This window comes from Rhinolophus hipposideros (assembly GCF_964194185.1).
Source record: "Rhinolophus hipposideros genome assembly, chromosome: 1".
Lineage (NCBI taxonomy): Eukaryota > Metazoa > Chordata > Mammalia > Chiroptera > Rhinolophidae > Rhinolophus > Rhinolophus hipposideros.
The window spans coordinates 53055195-53079051 of NC_138047.1; the positions used below are offsets into that span (position 1 = coordinate 53055195).

At 32.7% G+C, this 23857-nt stretch overlaps 1 protein-coding gene across 1 annotated transcript in view; it reads right to left on the minus strand.

Annotated features, from left to right (window-relative positions):
* Positions 1 to 23857, minus strand: part of ANKRD17 (ankyrin repeat domain 17) — a 151227-nt gene that overhangs the window by 72589 nt on the left and 54781 nt on the right. Inside the window, 2 exon segments of the mRNA XM_081054581.1 lie at positions 456 to 612; positions 8809 to 8962. Of these exon segments, the coding sequence (XP_080910707.1) occupies positions 456 to 612; positions 8809 to 8962 (311 nt within the window).

Consider the following 23857-nt stretch of genomic DNA (forward strand, 5'->3'; position numbering starts at 1 on the left):
TTTTTGAACACTCATAAAAAACAAAACTCTGCCCTTTAAAACAGTCAAAATTATGTACATGAACTGGAAAATGGCATGACTAATTAGAAAGCATTTACTTTTTTGTCACCAAAACATTAAAAGAATACAAAATCTAAATAAGCAAAAGATCTTTTATAATATATTGGCTAAGAAGGCAGCCTTGCAGTCAGAAAGAAACAGCTGTTCCAACCCTACCACTTGTAACCTATTTAAACTTAAGTTAACCACTTCTCTTAAGCTTTTCATGAATAAAATGGGTGTAAAAACGAAATCCATGCATGTGTATGGCTTTTGTTGTGTATATTATATAAGATAACACATGTAAAGTGGTTGGTATAGTGACAGGTATGAAATAAATGTTCAATAAATGTTAGCAATATTTTATTACTTTTAAGAAAATGTTTTCATATTGAACACGGTGAAAATGCACTTACTTGTCCGACTGCCCTGCATTTGCTGTGCTTTCAGCTCTCATCCGGGTAAGTGCAGCAGCAGCTTCATCCAACGCACAACTAACAGATGAAGTCAACCTCCGAAGCACTTCAGGATCTGCAAAGGCTTTGCCATCAGCCGTGGATAATTTGCCTATTCCTGTATTATTTTCACACCAATATGGATACACCCAAAAGGAGAAACAAAGCAAAATTCAAGTTACTTAACTCTACATGTTATCAAATAACCTCCAAAGGGTACAATGACTGTAGGTACTGTCTGCCCTGAATCTTTTGGGAAATCACTCTAATTCTCTGATAACCTTATTCCTTCTGAGAGGTCTGTAAGTGTTTGACCCTGTTGCTCTGGTGCCAGAAATGGGTCTTTGGCCTATGCTGGGACAATTAGGAATCCTCGCACAGACTTTTGCCATAGGTATGGAAGAAAAACCTATGTGCAAAGGTTGCTAAATTGCTAAGACGCGAGTCATGAACCACTTGGCCACTTCGATCACCACAAATGAAAAAGACTACTCAAGTAAGTCAAAACGGAAAAGAGCAAAGAAAGGAGACAGAGTTTTAATAAAGTTATTTTTGACTCACTAACACCAGTAGTGACAGAAGCCAGCACCATCCCTACATTTTTGGTAAATGCCTACTTTTATTTAAAAATATTTAGTTGGGGGCGGCCTGTTAGCTCAGTTGGTTAGAGTGGGGTGCTAATAACACCAAGGTTGCCGGTTCGATCCCTACAAGCTGCACCCTCCTTAAAAAAAAAAAAAAAAAAAGAAAAGAAAAAAGTTTAGTTGGGCTACTATCACTTGTGACAAAAAAATGGCCTAATAAAACATAGGCTATATAAAAGATTACCTCTACTTGAATACATATTTATTTCAAATTATGACTACAACTTATTACACATATAGTACTCAAAATCATATCTGAAAGTACCATATTTAGAAAACATTCAAGAAAGCAAAAGAAAAAAATTTCAAAAGCAAAAATGGCTAGTAACTACCTAAATGAAACATAACTTGTTGCTTTTCCAGATCACTGTAAGGAAAGCTATCTCTAACCTTTATTATTCTACCTCAGCGGTGCTTAAACCAGGTTGCCCATCAGCAGTGCTTTACAAAAATATAGATGCTGAGTTCTCCGATATCTAAAGATGCAATTCAGTAAGTAGGAAGAGGGGCCTACACATCTACATATTTTAAAAGCTCTAAGGAGATTCTGATGCATAGCCAGGATTAAGAGCCTTTGCTCCAACTTGAAGATAAACATCTATTGGTACGATGGGTATTACAGAACCCGGCTACTCAACACGTGATCCACGAACCAGAAGCATCGCTATCACTTGGAAGCTTCTTAGAAATGCAGACTCTCAAGTCCCAAGATTTACTGATCCAAAGCCTGCACTTAAAAAAATATCCCCAAGTGATTCAGATGCATATTAAAGTTTAAGAAACACTATTATAGGTCTTAAAACAAACTAAGACATAGACCAAAAAAACCACACAAATGGAAACACTGAACATGTCTATGCAGGTTTCTCATAACAATAGAAGGGCTAAAAGTTTGTGTTTAAAGTTATAAAAGAAAAATTTATTCTCGTTTGCTTTTTTTCTGAAAAAATCCAAAATATCAAATATTACATCTTATGGAACCAAAAATAAATCTGCCAAGAAGCCTTTGTGATTTTAAATACATGTTCAGAGTAGTCAAATTCAGTACCTGCTCTAATCAAGATGTGCAAAGGATAAAAGCAGTTTGGGTTTAGTAAGACTGATACAGTATAATTTGTGTCACTAATATTAAAAGGCAGTGTAGTCTGAATCTGCTATAGCAGTATTTATTCAGTAAGATATCCGTGGTTAGTTAAGTATTCTAAGACACTACTGAGTCCAAGGTCACAGATGCATTTTCACATGAAAGAATTAGCTCTATTTTTTTTTTTTTTGCCAACTCAGATCAGCTATATAAGATAAACAACAATTTCTCAGTGTTAGCAACAGAACTTGGCAAGAGGATACATCTGGATCAGCAGAAAATAACCATTGTTTTAAAAAGAAAGAATACCAAAAACAAAATGTTCCGTGTTACATTTTTATGAACTTTTCATATCTTCATAAGATAACTATGATAAGTAGGAAGTAACCTAAGATATACATGGTAACTCAAACAGTGACTGAAAATTTGTTCTGTCTACTATGGATTATGGTGATCCTTTTTTACTGGTCTTATCCAGTTATTAAATATTAATCAGTAAAGATCAGAAAACAAAAAATACATGATGACCAGATTCTTCTTTCCAAATTGTGACATTTAATCAATTCAACAACAGGACCATATAACTTCAGAGAGAAGACACATTAAAAGACTATCTACATTTCTGATTATGATTTTAAGGTAATTATTTTCCCCCTTTTTCCTCTTAGAACTTACTCAAAGGAGAACTACAATACAATAGGAACTCCACCTTTGATAAAATAGAAGATTTGATACAAATTAGAAAATTTGTAAATCTAATATTTACAAAGACAAAGTAAATAGGAGATGAAAAAGAAAAACAAAGATTAAAAAAATTTAAAAACAAAAAAAGAAAAAATAGGAGATATAATTGCTTGGCAGAACAGAATAAATGGAAATGTAGATATCAAAGAGAAATAAGGTGATCAGTCCAACAGGAATTGGAAATTATAGGTACTCGATACAGGGGTGATGCTTGGAAACATCACCAAACATCATAAGTTGGAAACAGAGACTGGCTGAACGCCTGTGAGAAGAAGTCTGACACTTAAAGACTCCATCTCCAAACTGCACAGCCAAGTGATTATTCTCTAAAGCAAACAAACCAGGAAAGCTCTGGACTAGGAGGCATCAGATATATAGAGAAGGAAGAGATGAGGTACTAAATCGAAAATGAGCCATAAGTGAACATGCATAATAAAACAGTGAGCTTCTCAGCCCCCCCCCCCCACTTTCAACTCCCAACATGCTGGCAGCCAGGTTTATAATTCACCATGCAAAAACTGGCAACTGTGTCTCAAGAAACTAAACAACCACAAAGAAAAGACTTGAAGATACTGACATTTGGGGATTTTCAAAGAAATGGACAGATCTCCGTCCCATCCCTGTGTACTAGGAATTCCAAAATGTTCCCAAGATTACCAGATCTGCTGTACACATTCTACATGATCCTTGGGACTGTGATTTTGACTGATTTTATCCCTATGATTAAGTTGTTATATGGCACAGTTGACCTGAAGACAGGGAGATTATCTGGGTGGGCCTGATCTTTTATGAGCCAATGAAGAACAAAGAGATTTCTTTGCAAGGCTGGAGAAAAGGAAGTCAAAGATTCAAAGCACAAGACAGATTCCATGTGGCCTGTTGACGTGAAGATGGAGGGGGCCATGTGACAAACAATGTGGTCAACCTCCAGATGAGAGCAGGCCCAGCAGACAGTCCATCAGGAAATTGAGATCTTAGTCCCACAAATCCAAGGAACTAAATTCTGCTCCCAACAACAAACTTGGAAGCAGACTTTCTGCTACAGCCTACAGATGACAACTCAACTCAGGTGACACCCTGATTTCAGTCCACAAGACTCTGAACAAAACAATCTAGTAGCATTGTATGCCCTGATGGGTTACCTACAGAAACAAAGACAGTAAATAGATACTGTGTCACAGAACTATGTTTATGGTAAACTGTTACGCTATAATAGGAAACTTATATTACATATATAATATATATGACACACAGAGGGTGCCAAAAAATGTATGCACATTTTAAGAAAGGAAAAAACTGCATTAAAATTGTAATACTCAATATATACATAAAACAAAAGATGAATACAAGTCACATTTGACTTCCGCAATTATGAGAGGTGCTCAAAGTGGTTACTATCACTGTCCACACACTTCTGATTACAGCGAACTACTGCTTGAGCAACACTGAGGAAAGTGTCCACTTGTACACATTTTTTGGCAACCCCAATATAATATATAAACATATACTATATATGATATATAATAAACACAATAGAAAACTACATTACATATATAATATACAATTACATATATTATATGCTATACAAGAAGGTATAATATACACCAGTTGACAAAACATGCATGTATACCTTCCAATTTTACTTTTTATGGTATTGCTATTAACTACAAACAAAACCCAGAGTTCACCAGGCATTTGAAATCTTAAATGTGAAAGATAGCCAAAAATATTCAAAATGAGATCAAAATCTTGAGATGCCAAAAATGCTAATGCTTCAGAGAAGGAGTAGGGAAAAGTAGCAGAGATCAGAGAATATCCTAAATAAGTGTGGCTTCAAATTTCTGAACTGAAACACCAAAAATTAGGAGACAACGGAGCAGTAACTTCAAAAGTCTGAAATAAAAGTGTTTTTTTAAACTAGAGTTCTATACCTAGTCAAACCATCAAGTATGAGGACAGGTATGAAAGGTATTTCAGGCAAAGTCTCACAAAACTTTTATTTCTCAAACATCCTTTCTCAAGACACCTCAACTGTGATCAATCTCAACATCACAAAAAGAGAAACAACCAGAGTACCTATGTGATATATAAGGAAATATATATACCATGAAAGGCTATTATTGCCAGAAACAAAAATAAACCTAAATCTGGTCAAGTATCTGGAACTGAATTCTGATTCACAAAATACAAGACATAGAGGCACAACTGGCAAAATTCATAAAGTGGGACAAATGACTCAATTTCTTCAACAAATAGAAAAAAAGAAGGAACTGTTATGATTACAAGATACTTAGAAAAATCATTAACATAAAAAACATGCAAACCTTCTTTGAACCCTAACTCAAATAAATCAACTATAAAAAAGACTATTACAAAACAACTAGGGAGAAACATAAGAAAAAATAAACAAATGTGACTACCTCAAACTAAAAAGTTTTTGCACAGCAAAGGAAACCACCAACAAAAGGAAAAGACATCCTATTGAATGGGAGATGTATGCCAATGATACACTGATAAGGGATTAATATCGACAATTTATAAAAAACTCATACAACTCAACACCAAAAAAACAAACAATCCAATTAAAAAATAGGCAGAGGATCTCAACAGACATTTCTCCAAAGAGGGCATCCACATGGCCAACAGACATATGAAAAGATGCTCAATGTCACTAATCATCAGAGAAATGCAAATTAAACTCACCACCACCTCATACCTGTCAGATTGGCCATCATCAATAAACCAACAAACAACAAGTGATGGTGAGGATGTGGAGGGAGGGGAACCCATGTGCACTTGGTGGGACTGCAGATTGGTGCAGCCACTATGGAGAATAGTATGGAGGTGCCTCAAAAAATTAAAAATAGAACTACCTTATGACCCAGCAATTTCTCTCCTGGGTATTTATCTGAAGAAATCCAAAACACTAATTCAAAAAGATACATGCAGCCCTATATTTACCGCAGTGCTATTCACAATAGCCAAGATAAGGAAACAACTGAAATGTCAATCAATGGAAGACTGGATAAAGAAATTGTGGTACATATATAAATGGAGTATTATATATAAAAAAGCCATAAAAAAGAATGAAATCTTACCAATTGCAATAATATGGATGGACCTAGAGGTTATTATGCTAAGTAAGACAGAAAGACAAATATCGTATGACCTCATGTTATCTGTAGAATCTAAAGAACAGAATAAATGAACATACAAAACAGAAATGGACTCATGGATACAGAGAACAAACTGATGGTTGCTAGAAGGGAGGGGCATTGGAGGAATGGGTGAGAAAGGTGAAGGGATACAGAAGTATAAACGGTAGTTACAAAATAGTCACAGGGATATGAAACACAATATGGGAAATATAGTTAATAATACTGTAAAAACTATGTATAATGTTAGATGAGTACTAGACTTATGGGGGGGGGGTCACTTCATAGATTATATAAATGCCTAACCACTATACTGTACAACTGAAACTGATATAAAATAATAATGAATGTCAACTGCAATTAAATAATATATGTAGCCATGGAATGTATATAGTATAGAGAATATAGTCAATGGTATTGTACGATGTCAGATGGGCAGTAGACTTGTTGGTGTGTAAATGTCTAATCACTATGTTGTTTTGTACACTTGAAATTAATTTTAAAAAACTGGGGAAATTTGAACACTGACAGGATATTTGGCGATATTAAGGAATTACTTTGTTTTTCTTTAGATATGCAATGGTATTTATTATATTATGGTTAAATTTTTTTTTAAGTATTTAATTTATAGGTACTCACTGAAGCATTCATATATGAAATTATATGATGCTTAGATTTGCTTTAAATTAACAACGGGGGGTAGGAAGTCAGCAGGGTAGCAATGTATAAGGATGAAACAAGATTGTCCATACAGCAGACGAAGCTGGATGATTGATATGCCAAGGGTTCATTATGCTCTTCTCTCTGGGTTTGTATGTGAAATTTTTCATTTGAAAAGGGAAGGAAATAAAGGAGGGAGGGAGAGAAGATGTGAGGGACAGAAGAAGTAAGAGAGAGAAGGAGGAAGGAAAAGGAGGCAGGCTAGCTGGTCAGCTACTGTAAAGAAAACAAAGAGTGGGAATAAATACAGAAAGAAGAAAAATGAAGTAACTACTGGCATCCTATGAAATGGAACTTTACCTCCAAAAGTAGATCCTTTCAGCTCAAATCACTTTCGTGTAGCATCTTTGAACCTGGTTCTGCCTCTTGGGGCCACAGAAAACAAACTTCCCTCTTGTATTCAACCTGCATCTTCTCCATTTCAGGAGAAACATTCCCTCCTATTCCTCTTTCTGGTATGTTCTCAAATAATTCACTATCCTCTTTTTCCTCATGTAAACTTTTATAGCAACATCAAATTTCTGGCTAAAATATGCTAAATTATGTCTCTACTAGTCCATACAAATAGTTGTCTATGCTCAAGGACAGGTCCTGGCACATGCTCTTATGTTTTCATCTGTATTTGGTCAAGATCTCTTTAATAATCCATTCTAGAATTTTACCCAGGATAGAAATCAAACTTAACCATGAGTTCTTCAAATATTTAGGTACTGTGTTAAAAGATATTTACTGAAAGGATTACCAAATAGTAGTAGGTAAGTTTTATACCATAATTAAGTAGCAATTTACATGCATTGCTTGTATAATATACGGCACATTGGGGTGCTCAACCAGGAACAATTAATGCTCATGGTATAGGTCTACTTTAGAAAAGTTAAGAAAACATATGGTTATTTGAATTGATCAAAGAGATTTAGAGTTACTATTCTCTTATATTTAATGTATATTATATATATGGTGCTAAATATTTGATTATCTATATAATATCTAATAAAAACACTTCCTGTGAAGACAATTTATAATGATTTAACTTTACAGGATTTCAAGAGATAGTCTGTGACAAAAGATTGGGGGGAATTATATATATTTGATTCTCCTTATTCGTGGTAATTATGTTCTGTAAACTTGCTGGGAACACTGAATTAATGAATTCTGAACCATTCTCCTACAGGAAAAACAGGGCTAGGTTCCTTCGAGCCTCTGGGTCACAACACTTGCATTAACCAATCAATATATAAGCTTGTTTTACATGTGTTTTTGTTTAAAGACAACCTTATTTAATATAGGTGATTCATTAATATTGCATTCACAGCTAACAGCACTGCAACTCATGGCTGAAATGAGCTTATCTAGCACAGGTATTTTCTCCGTAAGGCACATCACACAGCCTTCTCACATTTAGGAGCACTGTTATCAACATTACTCCTAAGGGCCATTTTAAACAGTGAAATTATCAACAGAAGGCACAAAAATGTGGCACTGAGTAGATCGTGAAAAGGACACTTGTTTACAGTATGAAAGCTGAAACAAGAAGGCAGAACATCACCTTATTCCACCTCAGCGGGGAACATGTGTGTAGGACGACTCAAATTTTTCACCATTCTGTGCATTTCTATGAAAGACTGAGAAAGTGCTGTGAGTACTAATTTTGGGGGCACAAATACATTTTACAAGTAGGCAAATTCACAAATACGGAATTCGGGACTAAGGAAAATCAACTGTATAAGAAGTTCCTTTTTATAAGGTTGACAGCAACTGTATATTTTACTCTGGTAATAAAAATACTCATATTTTTTATTGAAATGTTCCATGTAATTCTCTAGAAAATACTACATTAACCTTTATGGACAGTATTATCCTAAATGTCCAAGATCATACATTGATAAAAACAGGAATTTTTATTAGATTTATATGTAGTTTTGGAAAGTTCGGTAGATTTATTACATATGTAGAGTTTTCAGACTTACCTGCAGCTTCTAGTAAAGCTTCCAGTCTAGCTTGTGTTTCTGGATCTACTGTCCTGAGGTCTGCACCATCAGCAGTACCTGACAAGAGCAACTTGGAAGCCGTTTCCAGCATTGGATTTTCCAAATCATCCTGATCCAAAATGAAAGACTCCACCTAGAAAATAAATGCCAAAAAAAAAAAAAAAAAAAGAAAGAAAGAAAGGAAGGGAGGAATGAAAGGAGAAAGGGAAAGTGGGAGAGAAATAAATGGAAGGAAAAGAAAAAGAGAAAAAATATTTTAATATAAATATCAAAGATAATAAATGCAATGCAAACCTAAATAAATTCAACGGGATATATGAGCCCACTGTTTAACTATAAAAGACAATTTTACCTATAGAAGAATTTAAGAATGAATTTAGGAATATGCAGTCTATCTTTTTTTTCTAAAACCATTATGTACTCTTTTCCAATTTAAATTGGTGGGGTGAAGCCGGGGCAGGGGCATGGTGGTTATAAGGTTAATGTTTAGACTGAAAACTTTGACTTAGAGGATCTAAGTCAACCGTTCTTAGAAGTTTTGCTCTCAGGACCCCTTTATTACACTTATAAAGTACTGCACTCCCAAGGGCTTCATATAAAGGTTAAATTTATTAATATTTGCTGTATTACGAATTAAACTACAATATCAAAACAAATCCTATTTGTTAGTATCACCACTGGATTCATCAGCAAAGTATTTAAGTTCTGGAAAGCTTTCAAGCCCAGGCAAATGTATTTCCAAAATTCTAATTTGTGCTTGAAAGCTTACTTTTATCAGTGGCAACAAATACTGCCAATCATTTTCTTTAAAGTGACAGGCTCATTTATATCATTTCTGAGAAATTTTATCAAAAACACAAGTTTGATCAGTGTAATGTGTCTGCCAGTTATATTTTCTAGCAAAAATGGCATTTCGTGAGAAAATGGCTAATTCACCTCAAACCTTAAAAACAAAAAAAGTCACACAAATGCTTTTTCTCCAAACACCATACTTTTGTATGCAGAAGTGTTTTATGTGTACTTCCCATTTTGTCACACACAGCAATATTAAAAGGACATGTATTCAAAAGTGGAGATTTCCTAAAGTTAATGTTTATTGCTTCATTAAAATTATTCTTAAGTGAAAATGGCTTTTTTTTTTAACAGTGAGTACATGGCAGTGAAGAATACAACGATATTAGGTTGGTGCAAAAGTAATTGCGGTTTTTGCAATTATTTTTAACCTTTAAATCGCAATAACTTTTGCACCAACTTAATACTATTACCTGACGAGCAACTTGGGAAAAGTTTATTTTGACAACCTTAATCATAGCGCTACTTACAAAAGGTATAAAGATATATTCTTTTTTGTTTGCTGGTAAAAGATTGATAATTATTATATGTAAAATATCACCACTTAAACATGATCAGGGAAAATTTATTTCACAAATTTAGGTACTTGTAACTGCAATAACTAAAATAGATATAAAAGTAATCTCTAACCTAAAACACAAAATTATACTCATGTCTAGTATCTAGATGTCAGAAATAAGAAAAAACCTTAAATAATTTATTTGTAATCACCACAATATCTGAAACTCTGCATTGCTCCATCTTTCAAAGTCACCTGCCTTGTAACCAGGCATAACTGCTATATTTAATCGACATATTTAACATCAAAAGAAATTTGGGCCAATATGTTTCTCTCCAAATTTCAAAAACTAATGCAGTTTAACATAAATGATATTGCAGATTTCTAATATTTCAAATACAAACAGACACAGAATACTCTAAATAACCTCAGGAAAAAAACAAGATTAATTTTGTTTTTGATTTTAAATTATAATCAAAGGCAAAAGCAAAAGCCTAAGTGTTATACTTTAAGGAGGTAGACGTTCGGGTATGGTCTGGCCACAGCAAGGTGTGATTCAAAATTGTAGCATAGTAAAAACTGTCTTCCTATCTTCAACCATGGCTAAGATGAATCTTTCTAAAGAAAAATTTGCTTCACAATAAAATTTTCTGTTAAGCAATAGCTACTACTTTTCAATCCAATTGGAGAAGACACAGAAAGAAAACAAAGGAAATAAACACGGGAAAATGAAAATAGGTAAAATGAACAGACGAAAATTTAAATAATACTTTATAAAATTTTAGAAAACAAAAGATCTCAAAGAGTAGTGGTTAAGTGCCAAATTAAAAGTACAGATCAGAGGTACTAAAACTGTTCAAAGGACACACTGCATGCAGAAAGAATAATATGACAGGATTTTGGCTAAAACAACAATTTGAGTAAGAAGAAAAAAAAAATGGCACTGAGACAAGTATAAAATTTCTATGTGCGAGAACAGAGGGTTTACTGTAGAAAAAGTCAGAAAGTGAGAAGTTAGATCATGAAAGGTATTAAATTTCAATCAAAGGTAATTTTCAGACACAAAGTCCCCTATTCCAGGTTGGACCTTAACTAAGCTTGATAAAAATTTACTAAGAAAAAGGCACCTCAATCCCTTCATGAGGGATACTGAGTATAGAAATGTTCTTACTGATCTCAAAATTCTCCATAAATTCTTATGCTAATTTTTAAGCCCATTGTTTTAAGTGTAAAAAACTTGGTAACAAAAACAGTAAATTCAATGACTATGAAATTCTATATGTCGTTTTTTTAAAGGTAAGGATGAAACAAAAGAATAGGAATGGGTATCTATTACATCCTCCCCACTCCCAGTTTAAGATTAATGAAGAAAAAACTTAATTTCAAGGATACTGTTAGGGTCTAAAGACCCAGGTACCATAACTGCTTTAGCTGCTACCTAAGCAAGTCTCTCAGCCATCTCTAGACTTTTATTCTGCATATTTTTAAAATAAACTTATCACACATGATTTATTATATATATTTACTGCCTTTCTAAACTTCATGGAAACAGGGACTTGTTTGGCTGACTGATACATATGCAGCAACTAGACGACGCCTATCAAACTGTCAGGCAGGACTCAAATAATTCCTGACCAAATAAAAGATGGTTTTGGGATCCATCCCTTTCAGATTATAAAAGGCTGTAGTGTATATGAAGAAGAGTTTGTTACAAGAAATAAATTTGAGTATATTTTATAAATGTAGAAAAGTTGTACGTTATTTATATAGAACTGATTATACTAACCTCTATACTTTTGTACATATTAAATTATTTTGGTTTTGAAGGATTACAGGTTATGTTTTACTGCAGATTGATTTTGTTTAATAACCATTATTTAACAGTAATACTGTTTAGACTAAGAAAAATAATTATTTTTTACTTTCTTCCCAAACTAAACTTAACAAAATGCTTGATAATGTAAATCAAGGTCTTTTAACAATGGTTAGGACTTAATAGATTTCTTTATGCCATTAATGGTACTCTCCATCCTTCTATACTCAACACACAATCACATGGAAATTTGGAAATGCAGGACCATCTGGACCATTAGCGTTACTGTGAACATTAGCATTACATTTCAAACTAACTAGTCTTCAAAATAAACATATCATCACTGCCATGTTAGAGAAGAGTAGTCCATTTTTTAATAAACTTATTTATTTCAAAGGATAAGGATATGATATATTCTGATTAGCTGGACATCATATCTACAAACGTCATTCAACTCAACAAATATTCACCAATTACATACTATGTGCAAAGCAGTAGGATAATCAAAGGAGAATGAAAATACAAAAATGATTTTATTATAATCGAGGCCTTCCAGGAATGTACAATATAGAAAGGCAACTCTGTGTGCAAACAGCTAACTATACCAAACAAGACTGAAAAATAGTGCCAACTAGATACTGATGCAATGGTTATACAGAGAAAAAAGAATTCTGAATCAGAAAAGTAAAAAGAATAATGCTTAAAGAAGATGGGGCCTTTCAACACTGCGCTGAGAAGTTCACAATTTATACAGTAGGTTACTGAAGGAGGTGAGGACAGGCACACCTTGTTTCATTGACCTTCACTTTATTGCACTATGCAGATTCTGCACTTTTTTCACAGATAAAAGATCTGTGCCAACCTGTGTCAAGCAAGTCCATCAGTTCCATTTTTTCCAACAGAATTTGCTTATTCCATGTGTCTCTATGTCACATTTTGGTAATTCTCGCAATATTTAAAACCTTTTTATTATTATTATTATTATATATTGTGATGATCTGTAATCAATGATCTTTGATGTTACAATTTTTTAACTGTTTTGGAGTACCACGAACTGCACCAATATAAAATGGCAGACTTAATAAATATCTTATGTACCTAATATTATGACTCCTCAACCACCTAGCCATTCCCTTTCTCGCTCCCTCTCCTTGGGCCTCCCAATTCTATGAGACACAATATTGAAATGAGGCCAATTAATAAACCTACAATGGTCTCTAAGTGTTCAATTGCAAGGAAGTCATAGGTCTCTCACTTTAAATCAAAATTTATTAGGTTGGTGCAAAAGTAATTGCGGTTTTTGCAATCATTTTTAACCTTTAAACTTCAATTACTTTTGCACCTACCTAACAGAAATGGTTAAGCTTTGTGAGGAAGGCATGTCGAAAAGCTGAGATAGGCCAAAGCATAGACCTCTTGTGCCAAACAGCCAAACTGTGAATGCAAAGAAAAAGTTCCTGAAGGGAATTAAAAGTGCTAGTCCAGTGAACACACGAATGATATGAAAGTTACAGTGGTCTGGATAGGAAATCAAACCAGCCACAACATTCCCTTATCCCAAAACCAAATCCAGTGAAAGGCCCTAAGTATCTTCAATTCTGTGAAGGTTGAGAAAGGCAAGAAGGCTGCAGAAGAAAAGTTTGAAGCTAGCACAGGACGATTCATGAGGCTTAAAGAAAGAAGTAGTCTCTCTAACATAGAAATGCAAGGTGAACAGCAAGTGCCAATGTAGAAGCTGCAGAAAGTTATCCAGAAGATCTAGCTAAAGATAATTAATGAAGATGGCTAAACTATACAACTGATTTCCAATTAAGATACCATTTAAAACTTGCATAGCTAGAAAGGAGAAGTCAATGCCTGGCTTCAAAGCTTCAAAGGACAGGCTAACTCTCCTTAGGGGCTAATGCTCATGGTGACTTTAATTTGAAGCCAATACTCATTTACCATTCCAAAAAGCCTACCGCCTTTAAGAATTATGCAAAATCTACTCTGCCTGTGCCCTATTAATGGAACAATAAAGCCTGGATCAAAGCACATCTGTTTACAGAATCTTTTAATCCCACTGTTGAGACCTATTGCTCAGAAAAAAGTTTCCTTTCAAATATTACTGCTCATTGACAATGCACCTAGTTACCCAAGAGCTCTGATGGAGATGTACAATATTAATGTTTTCATGCCTGCTAACACAGTTCCATTCACTCACAGTTCATTGAGTGAGGAGTCATTTTCACTTTGAAGTCTTATTATTTAAGAATATACATTTTGTGAGGTTATAGAGACCATAAATTGTGATTCCTCTGAGAGTTCTGGACAAAGTAAATTGAAAACCTTGTAGAAAGGATTCACCATTTTAGATGCCATTAAGAACATTCTTGATTCATGGTCAAAACATCAACATTAACAAGAGTTCAGAAGAAGCTGACTTCAACCCTCATGGATGAGTTGGAGGAGTTCAACTTCATTAACTCTAGAAGTGATGGAAATAGCAGCAGGAGAGCTAGGATTAGAAGTGGAGCCTTGAGATGTGACTGAACTGCTGCAATCTCAAGATGAAACTTTTAGCAGATGAGGATTGCTTCTTATGGATGAGCAAAGAAAGTGGTTTCTTGAGATGGAGTCTACTCCTGGTGAAGATACTGTGACGATTGTTGAAATGACAAAAAGGATTTAGAATATTATGTAAACTTTACTGTTAAAGAAGTTTCAGGGTTTGAGAGGATTGACTCTAATTCTGAAAGAAGTTCTAGTGTCAGTCAAGTACTATCAAACACTCTCACATACTACAGAGAAATTGTGAAAGGAAGAGTCCATCAATGAGACAAACTTCATTGTCTTATTAAGAAATTGCAACAGACACCCCAACCTTCAGCAACCACCATCCTGATCAGTTAGCAGCCATCAACACTGAAACAAGACTCTCCACCAGCAAAATGAATGTGCCTCACTGAGGGCTCAGATGATGGTTAACATTTTTTTATCAAATAAGAATTTCTAGGTGCTTCTTTAGATGTAATGCTATTGCACACTAAATAGACTAGTGTAAAGAAACTCTTATATTTACTGGGAAATCCAAATTCACATGACTAGCTTTACTGCAGTATCTACTTTACTGTGGTGGTCTAAAACCAAATCCACAGTATCTCCAAGGGATTCTGTATTATAATAAATAATCCATGTTTGAGAAAGATAATTGGAGACCATGTGAAAGATGGTTTTGAACAGATGTGACAATAGACAAAAATCTATTAGGAACTTACTTCAGCATGTCAAATGAAAGATTATGCGAGGTAGGGATGACAAAAAGTGTCAGTCTCAGAGCATGAAAATGAGAATGCCAGCAACTCCAGAATTTGGACTTCTTGACATTCCCCATTATCGCACCCCTCACCTATTCGTAAGTTTATTACTGCTTCTGTTGTTCTAGAAAATACCCTTTTCATTTACCATTGACTTTCAAGCCAGTAATTCAATTTCAAGATGATAATCTGTGTTTAAAGAAAGGTAATCTAGATCTTGACTATATTACAAACATTTTTAGAATAATAAAGAATTACCACACTTGCTCTAGGAAAACAAGGTATCTTCAATCCAAAGCTCCATGCTTAAAATTTGAAGATCTCTTAATCCAGTCAATGCAGAAAAATCCCTTCCAAAGAATATTTATGATTTTTCCTTTTAGTAAATGTTTATGTTTGATTTTTGACCAATTTTCTCGTATCACTGACATAAAGTGGGTTTATAGGCATAGATAACTGATACCACTTTACCTACAAAAACTAATACTTCATTAAAACAATTTGACTTGAGGCCATCATCATGGACTGAATTATGTAACTAAGTGTTGTCACTTTCTCATTGATATTTTGAGAATATCACTGATAGGGAGGATTCAGAAATAGAATTAACAAACTATACTTATATTTTATACTGAAATAGAATTTAATATATCATAAATAGAGAAAACAGTCTTTGGTAACACACAAAACCCGACTATATCTTAAGCAAAGAAAAGATCTCAACAAATTTACAAAAAAAAAAAAAAAAAAGAATACAGGCTATATTCTTGGTCCATAAAGCTAAAAGATACTAAAAATTAACAATATAAAGAATACTCTACTTGAAAATTTCAAAAGAAGAGAAAAAAAACCTACTAATTAACTCTCAGAATACAAAGGAAATGCAAATTTAAATTGTGAGCATATTTCCTATGGGATTTGGCCATAGCTATCCTTAAAGAAAAACTCAGAGCCTTAAATGTATTTATTAAAACACAAGAAAGATTTAAAATACATAAAATAAAAAGCTTCAAAAAATAAAATACATACCAAAATATATCAATAAAATTTATAATGATAAAACCAGAAATTAAGAAATTGAGAAGACATATATAAGTAGTAATTGATAAAACCAAAAACTGTTTCCTAGGTAAATCTACCAAGAGAGAGACAAGCCTTTGGCAAGTCTGATCATGGAAAATGAGAAAAATAAAAAAAACACTAAAATTAGAAAACTGAGTATAACTATAAATGTGAAAATCTAAACTAGATGGACAGTTTTCTTTAAAAAAAGAACTATAAAAATTAACTCAAGAAAAGGCAGAAATATAACAGAATATGTCCACAGAAGAAATCTGTAAGAGTAGTCCAGATTTACCCTTCAGAAGGGTAAATTATTATATTATTTACAAAGCCCAGAAAACAGATAAGAAAACTCCCTAGTTCATAAGCATAAATAATCCTATAATCATAAGCATAAATAAACCTGAATAGAGATAGCAAAAAAAAAAAAAAAAAAACTAAACAAAATAAAACAAAGCATTAGAAAATTAAATGTGGCAGTTGTAGAAAAGAATACCATACAACACATAGAAGAAACAGGATAAGAGAATACTAAGAAATATAATTAATAGTATATACAGAAACAGTGGCCTTCCCTTGCCTAGAATGCTTTTCCCAATGCTTTCTTTCATTCATCAGGTCTTAGGTAGTTTAGTTTACCTCCTCAGATGATACTATAAAAGGACGTACTCTTCTCATCTCTCTACCACACCACCTTCTTTGTTTCCTCCACAGTACTACCACAGCCTAAAATGATCTTGTTCTTGGGTACTTGCTTATTTTCTCTCTTTTCCATATAGAAAAAGAGAGGAACTATACAAACTTAGAACCAGTGTGTGGCAAAGTTCCTGGAACAATGCAATATCCGAGTAAATACGTGTTGAATATTTAAAATGAGAACACCAGGACCAATATTAGGTAAATGTATTACGTAATTCACTACATTAATTTATTAGAGGTGAAAAGAATATGTATCATCTCAGTGAAAACACACAATAAAATAGAATATTCATTACCATGAAAATACTTAAGCCAAGAAAGAAACTTCTGTTCTCAATAATGTATTCTACCAGAAATCTAAGGCACATATGAAGTTTAAAAATTAGAAGCATTCCATTTAAATCAGGAAAGATGCCCAAATCAGAGCTAGTAGTGAGAACATCTGAAAACCTAACTAATTCAATACGACCAGGAAGAACAAACAAAACAAACAAACAAAAGCCCTATAGAATTATAAATACTTTAAAAAGGGGAAACAAAATGCCATCATTTGTAGAAAACATAATCATCCTTCTAAAAATTTCAAGAGAATGAACTGAAAACTAAGTGAATAGTAAGATCAACATATAAAAATCAATAGATTTCCTGTAGAGTAGCAATAAACAATTGAAAAATAAAATGTAAAAAGAAAGAAAAGAGGTAATTCACAGTAACAGCAAAAAGTATAAAATACCCAGGAATAAACCTAACAAGAAAAGTGTAAGACCTACATGGAAAAAAAAAATTAAAACTTTACTAAAGGACATAAAAGAACACCTGAAGAAATGGAGAGGCATACCATGTTCCTGGATGGGAAGATTCAATAGTGTAAAGATGTCAATTCTCCCCAAATTAATCTGTAAATTCAATGCACTTCCAATCAAAATCCCAAAGGGATTTTTAATGGAACTTGACAGGTTGATTCTAAAGTTCATCTGGAAGAGAAAATACACAGAAATTGCCAAAAAAATTTTGAAAAAGACAATGGGGAGGGGTGCCCTACCAGATGTCAAAGATAAAATGACAATAATCAAAACAATGGAGTATTAAATCCAGAATACATATATTTTGGACTTAAAATATGATAAAGACATCATATTTAAAGACAATGGGGGAAAAGACATATCGTTCAATAAATTATTTTGGGAGCATGGTTATGAAATTGAAAAAATTGTTATGTCTCCACTACAGAATATATTTAAAAAAAATCCAGATGAATTAAAATCTACTAGAAACATCCAACTAAAGAAGTAGAAGGAAATATAAGAAACTAAATTACTGTAAGAAGGTTTTTCTGAAAACACACAAAACTTAGATGCTAGGAAGAAAAGACTGATAGATTTTGACAATATAAAAATGAAAAATCCAAAGATTCCATAAAGTAAGACAACTGACAGGTTAGAAAAAAAATTATGTTATGTATATATTATAAACAAAAATATGAAGAAATCCTGAATTTTCAGTAAGAAAAAGATAAACCCCAAAGTGGGCAAAATAATCTAAGTAGGCAATTTACATGAGAAATTACAAATGATCATGACAAATTACAAATATGGTGAACTTCATTAGGAATCAGGTAAATACAAATTAAAATGAGGTATTATTATTCTTCATCCATTATCAAATGTCTAATGTTTTGGAGGATAATTGTCAGAATCGAAAAATCAACATTTAAAAATGCAATTTTCCTTCTAGGAACTTAGTCTACAGAAATAGTTATACATGCAAGCAAAAAAATATGTACAAGGGTGTTCATTACAATATTGATTATAACAGAAAAAATTATAAATAGTCCATATGCCTACCAACAGAATGGATCAATTATATTATGAAATAATAGCTATCTGAAGAATAAAGTAAGTAGGTCTACATATAAAGTCCTCTGAACCTGTCCTGCTCATTCTTTCCCATCACTTTTCATCCCTTTAGCCTTCATTATTGACTTTTATGAAATTTTTCAATAGTGACATTTTCCCTGTATGCTTATTAGTTTCCTCTTATTTGAATGTAAGTTCACTTGGGCATGGACCCTATTTTGTTTCTTGCTCTATCCTCTGCATCTAGAATATAGCCTTAAATATTATGTACTTAAAAATATTTACTCTGTGTATACACAAATATTGATACAGAAAGATAACCACATTACATTAGTGACAAACGCAAGCTGCAAAAAAGCAAACCTGGTATGTATTTAAGTTGATTTTAAAAACAAAACGTATGCATATGCAAAAATACAACAAAAATGTTCAAGATGTATAAACTCAAGTTATTAACAGTGGTAATCAGAGTGAAATCATTAAGAGAATTTTACTTTTTAATTGTACCCTTCTATATTGCTTACCTTTAAACAAAATCACCAAATACTTTCCCAGTGTGGATTTTAGCAAATAATTTTTTTAAAAAAATCCACTTTAGACCTTCAAAGAAAAATATCAAGAATAATCTAACCATTTACATATTTCTAACAAAAATTCCAAGAGCAATCATAACAATTTCTATTATTCTGAGATATACAGGATTGACTTGTTGATACATGTAATTCAGTTTGAAGTATGCATATCCAAACTAATTATTTTTAAATGAACGATAAAATCTTGGTTGGCATCAAAATCAAGTAGTAAGATTCAGTTAAAGCAAGTGCTTATTTTCTCAAGAGAAGCAAAATAAGGAAAATATTATATTCTCTTTCTTCTTTTTCCTTCTTTATCCAATAAACTGTTTTTGAAAGTTAGGTTTACTGAAGTATAATTCAGAATAAAATCCACCCTTTTTCAGTTGTACAAATCTATATATATAAAGTGTAATCACTGCAATCAAGATAAACACTATTTCTAACACTCAAAAATTTTTCCTGTTCCTCTGTAGACAATCCAATCCCCTACCACTGTTCTCTGTCCATAGCAACCGTGATGTTTTCTGTTATTTTCATTTACCCTTTTCCAGAATGAAATGGAATTATCCATAGCTTCTTTCACAAATGCATTGTGCTTTTGAGATTCATCCAAGCTACAGCACACATCAGTACTTCATTCCTTTTTATTGCTGAATATTATTACATGGTGTGGATGTACTACATTTGTTTAGCTATTCACCGATTAATGAACATTTGAGTACAAGGCTTTATGTGGGCATGTTTTCACTTCCTTTGGATAAATACATGAAGACATGTTATATGAAAAGTATATATTTAAATTTGTAAGAAACTGATAGCACCATTTTGCTTTCCCACCTTCAAAGTACGAGCTCTGGTTGCTCTGGATTTCTCACTAGCATTTGGTATTTTCAGGTTTTTTTTTTCCTTTCTTTTACCTCTCCTCTTTATTCTACTGGGATAAAATTACACTGTGACTTTACTCTGCAATTCCATAATAGCTAGTGAAGGATATTGAGCATCTTCCCCTCTCCTTATCTGCCATCAGATACTTTCTTCCATAAAGTATCTGTTAAAAAATTTTCCCCCATTTTTTATTTGTTTCCTCATTATTGACTTGTGAGAATTCTTAATATATTCTGGATACAAGTCCTTTATCAGACATGCAGTTTGCAAATATTTTCTCCAAACTGAGGGCTTGTCTTTTCGTTTTTTCAGTTATCTTCTGAAGAACAAGTTTTTAAATTGGATAAAATCCAAATTATCATTTTTCTTTTATGTTTGCATTTTTGTACCCTGTCAAAAACATCTTTGCCTACCCAAGTCACAAAGATTTTCTATGTTCTCTTCTAGAACTTTTATTGTTTAAGCTTTTATATGTAGGTTTGTGACCAAATTCAAGTTAATTTTTGCATTAAGTGCAAGGCATGAGTTGAAGTTTTTTCAACTTGTGGATAAAAGGATATCCAAATGTTCCAGCACCATTTGTTGAGAAGACTACATTTCCTCTAACGGGAAAAAATGCCTTGGCACCTTTGTCAAAAATCAACTGTTCAGAGAGGGTTCTTTCCTACGCTCTATTCTGTTCTATTAATCTACATGTCTATCCTTTATTCAATACTACACTGTCTTGGTTAATATAACTTTATAGTAAATCTTAAAATCCTTCTATTTGTTCTTGTTTTTCAAAATTGCTTTGGCTATTCTAGGGTCTTTTCCTTTCTATATAGATATTAGAAGCATTTTGTTGATTTCTACCAAATTAAAAACAAAAAGCCTCGTAGGATTTTGATTGGGATTATATTGAATTCTACAGGCCATTATGGGGAGAAGGAGAAGACTGACATCTTAACAGTACTGAGTCTTCCAAACCATGAATATATCATGCATATTTTCATTTATTTAGATCATCTGTGATTTATAGTTTTCAGCATATAAATTATATAAATGTTTCATGTTTTTGGTATTGTTATAATTTATACTTTAAAATTTTTTCGTTTTCCAAATGTTCATTTCTAATATATAGAAATATGAGACACCTTGCTGAATAGTTCTAGTATTGTTTTTTGTAGGTTCCATGAGATTTTGTACACAATTATGTCATGTGTGAATAAAGATGTTTTCTTTCCAATCTTTGTGGGTGTTTTTCTTTTTTTTTTAATTTACCCAACTAGAATCACCAGTATGTTGAGTAGAGATGATGAGAATGGATAACTCTGTCTTGTTCTCAATCTTAGCAGAAAACCATTCATTCATCCTTACCATTAAATATGTTAGCTATACTTTTTTCATAGATGTCCTTTATCAGGTTCTCTTATATTCCTAGTTTGCTGAGAATTTTTTTATTAGTGCATGTTGAATTTTACCAAATTTTTTCTGTATTGACAAAATAAAATATTTCTTTTTGAGTGTATTAATATAGTTAATTACATTCATTAGCAAAGTGTTAATTTTGCAATCCTAGCGTACACACCATTTGTTCATTTAGATTCTGTTTGCTAATATTTTGTTACAAATTTGCAACCAAGTTCACAATATATATTGGTTTATAACTTTCTTATCTTATAAATGTCTGGTTTCGGTATCGTGGTAATGCTGTCTCATATAGTTGGGAAGTAATCCCTCATCATTTATTTTCTGGGAAAATTTGTATAAATTTAAATTATTTCTTCCTTTAATGTTTCATATAAGTCATAGATAAAGCCATTGGAACATACTTTCCTTTACTGGAGAGTTTTTAATTAAAAATACTACCCCTCTACTGATAAAATTATTCAGGTTATTTATTGATTCTTGAGTTAGATTCAAGTTCGTATTTTTTCACGGAATTTGTGCATTTCACCTAAATTAAACTTGTTGGGAAAGTTATTCATAATAGTCCCTTATTAACATATATATATATATGGATATATATATATATATATCCATATATATATATATGGCAGATATATAGTAATGTCCCTTTTTTTAACTGCTGACATTGGTGACTTATGTCTTCTCTCAATATTAGACATTTATCAGTTTCAATGATCCTTTCAAAAGACTACTTTCAGTTCCATTTTCTTTGTTGTTTTTGTCTTCAATTTCATTAATTTCTGCTTTTATCTTTATGATTCCCTTCATTCTGCCTGCTTTGGTTTAATTTGTTCTTTTTCTAATTTCTTAATGCATAATTTCAGATCATTGATTTGAAAAGTTTATTCCTTTTTAATATAAGTATTTAGTGCTATAAATTTCCCTCTAAGTAGTGCTTTAGATGTATGAGGTTGGACAATTAAGTTCGCGAACTCATCCTAGAAAATGTGCTACATATTTCATTCCTAATTATCACTGCAGTGACCTTTGAAGTACTCCTCTTGAGAAGCTATGCACTGATGCCAGTGACTAGTCCACCTTTCAAAGCAATTTTGGAACTCTTTTTCTGGAACGACCATCAGAGCTGTCTTCGGATTATCCTTGATGTCCTGAATATCATCAAAATGTCTTCCTTTCTATATTTCCTTTATCTTCAGGTAAAGAAAGAAATCACTGGGGACCAGACCAGGTGAGTAGGGAGGGTATTCCAATACAGTTATTTGTTTAACGGCTAAAAACTCCCTCACAGACAGTGCCGTGTAAGTCAATGCATTGTCGTGATGCAAGAGCCATGAATTGTTGGTTAAAAGTTCAGGTCGTCTAACTTTCTCACGCAGCCTTTTCAGCCCTTCCGAACAGTAAACTTGGTTAACTTTCGTCCCATTGGTACAAATTCATAATGAATAATCCCTCTAATATCAAAAAAAGGTTAGCAATATCACTGCAACAAATCTATACTTAATTATGGTATACCTCGTATACCATAAATCCTGATATATATATATGTGTGTGTATATATATATATATATATATATATATATATATATATATATATCATTATATTCAAAATTATTTTCTAATTTCCCATGTGGCTTCCCCTTTGACTCATGCATTATTTTTAAGATGTGTTACTTGATTTCCAACTATTTGGGATTTTCCAGATCTTTCTGTTTTTTAATTTAAGTTAAATTCCATTATGGTCAGAACACACGCACTTTTTAAATCAAAGTAAAAATATTTTTGAAGCTCATAGGAATTTTAAATAAAGTTAATGGAAAGATAATTGACAAAAAGGCATACTGTACCAAACTAAATGCTTAAAAATGATTATGATTATGTTGTACAGCTGAAATTAATACAATATTAAATGTGAACTGTAATTGAAAAATTTAAAAAGGGGGGATGGGTGAAGGGGAATAGGAGGGTCAAATTTCCAGGTATAAAATAAACTCATGGGGATGTAACATACAGCATGAGAATATAGTCAATAATGTTTTAATAGCATAGTACAGTGTTAGATGGTTGCTGGACTTACAGTGATC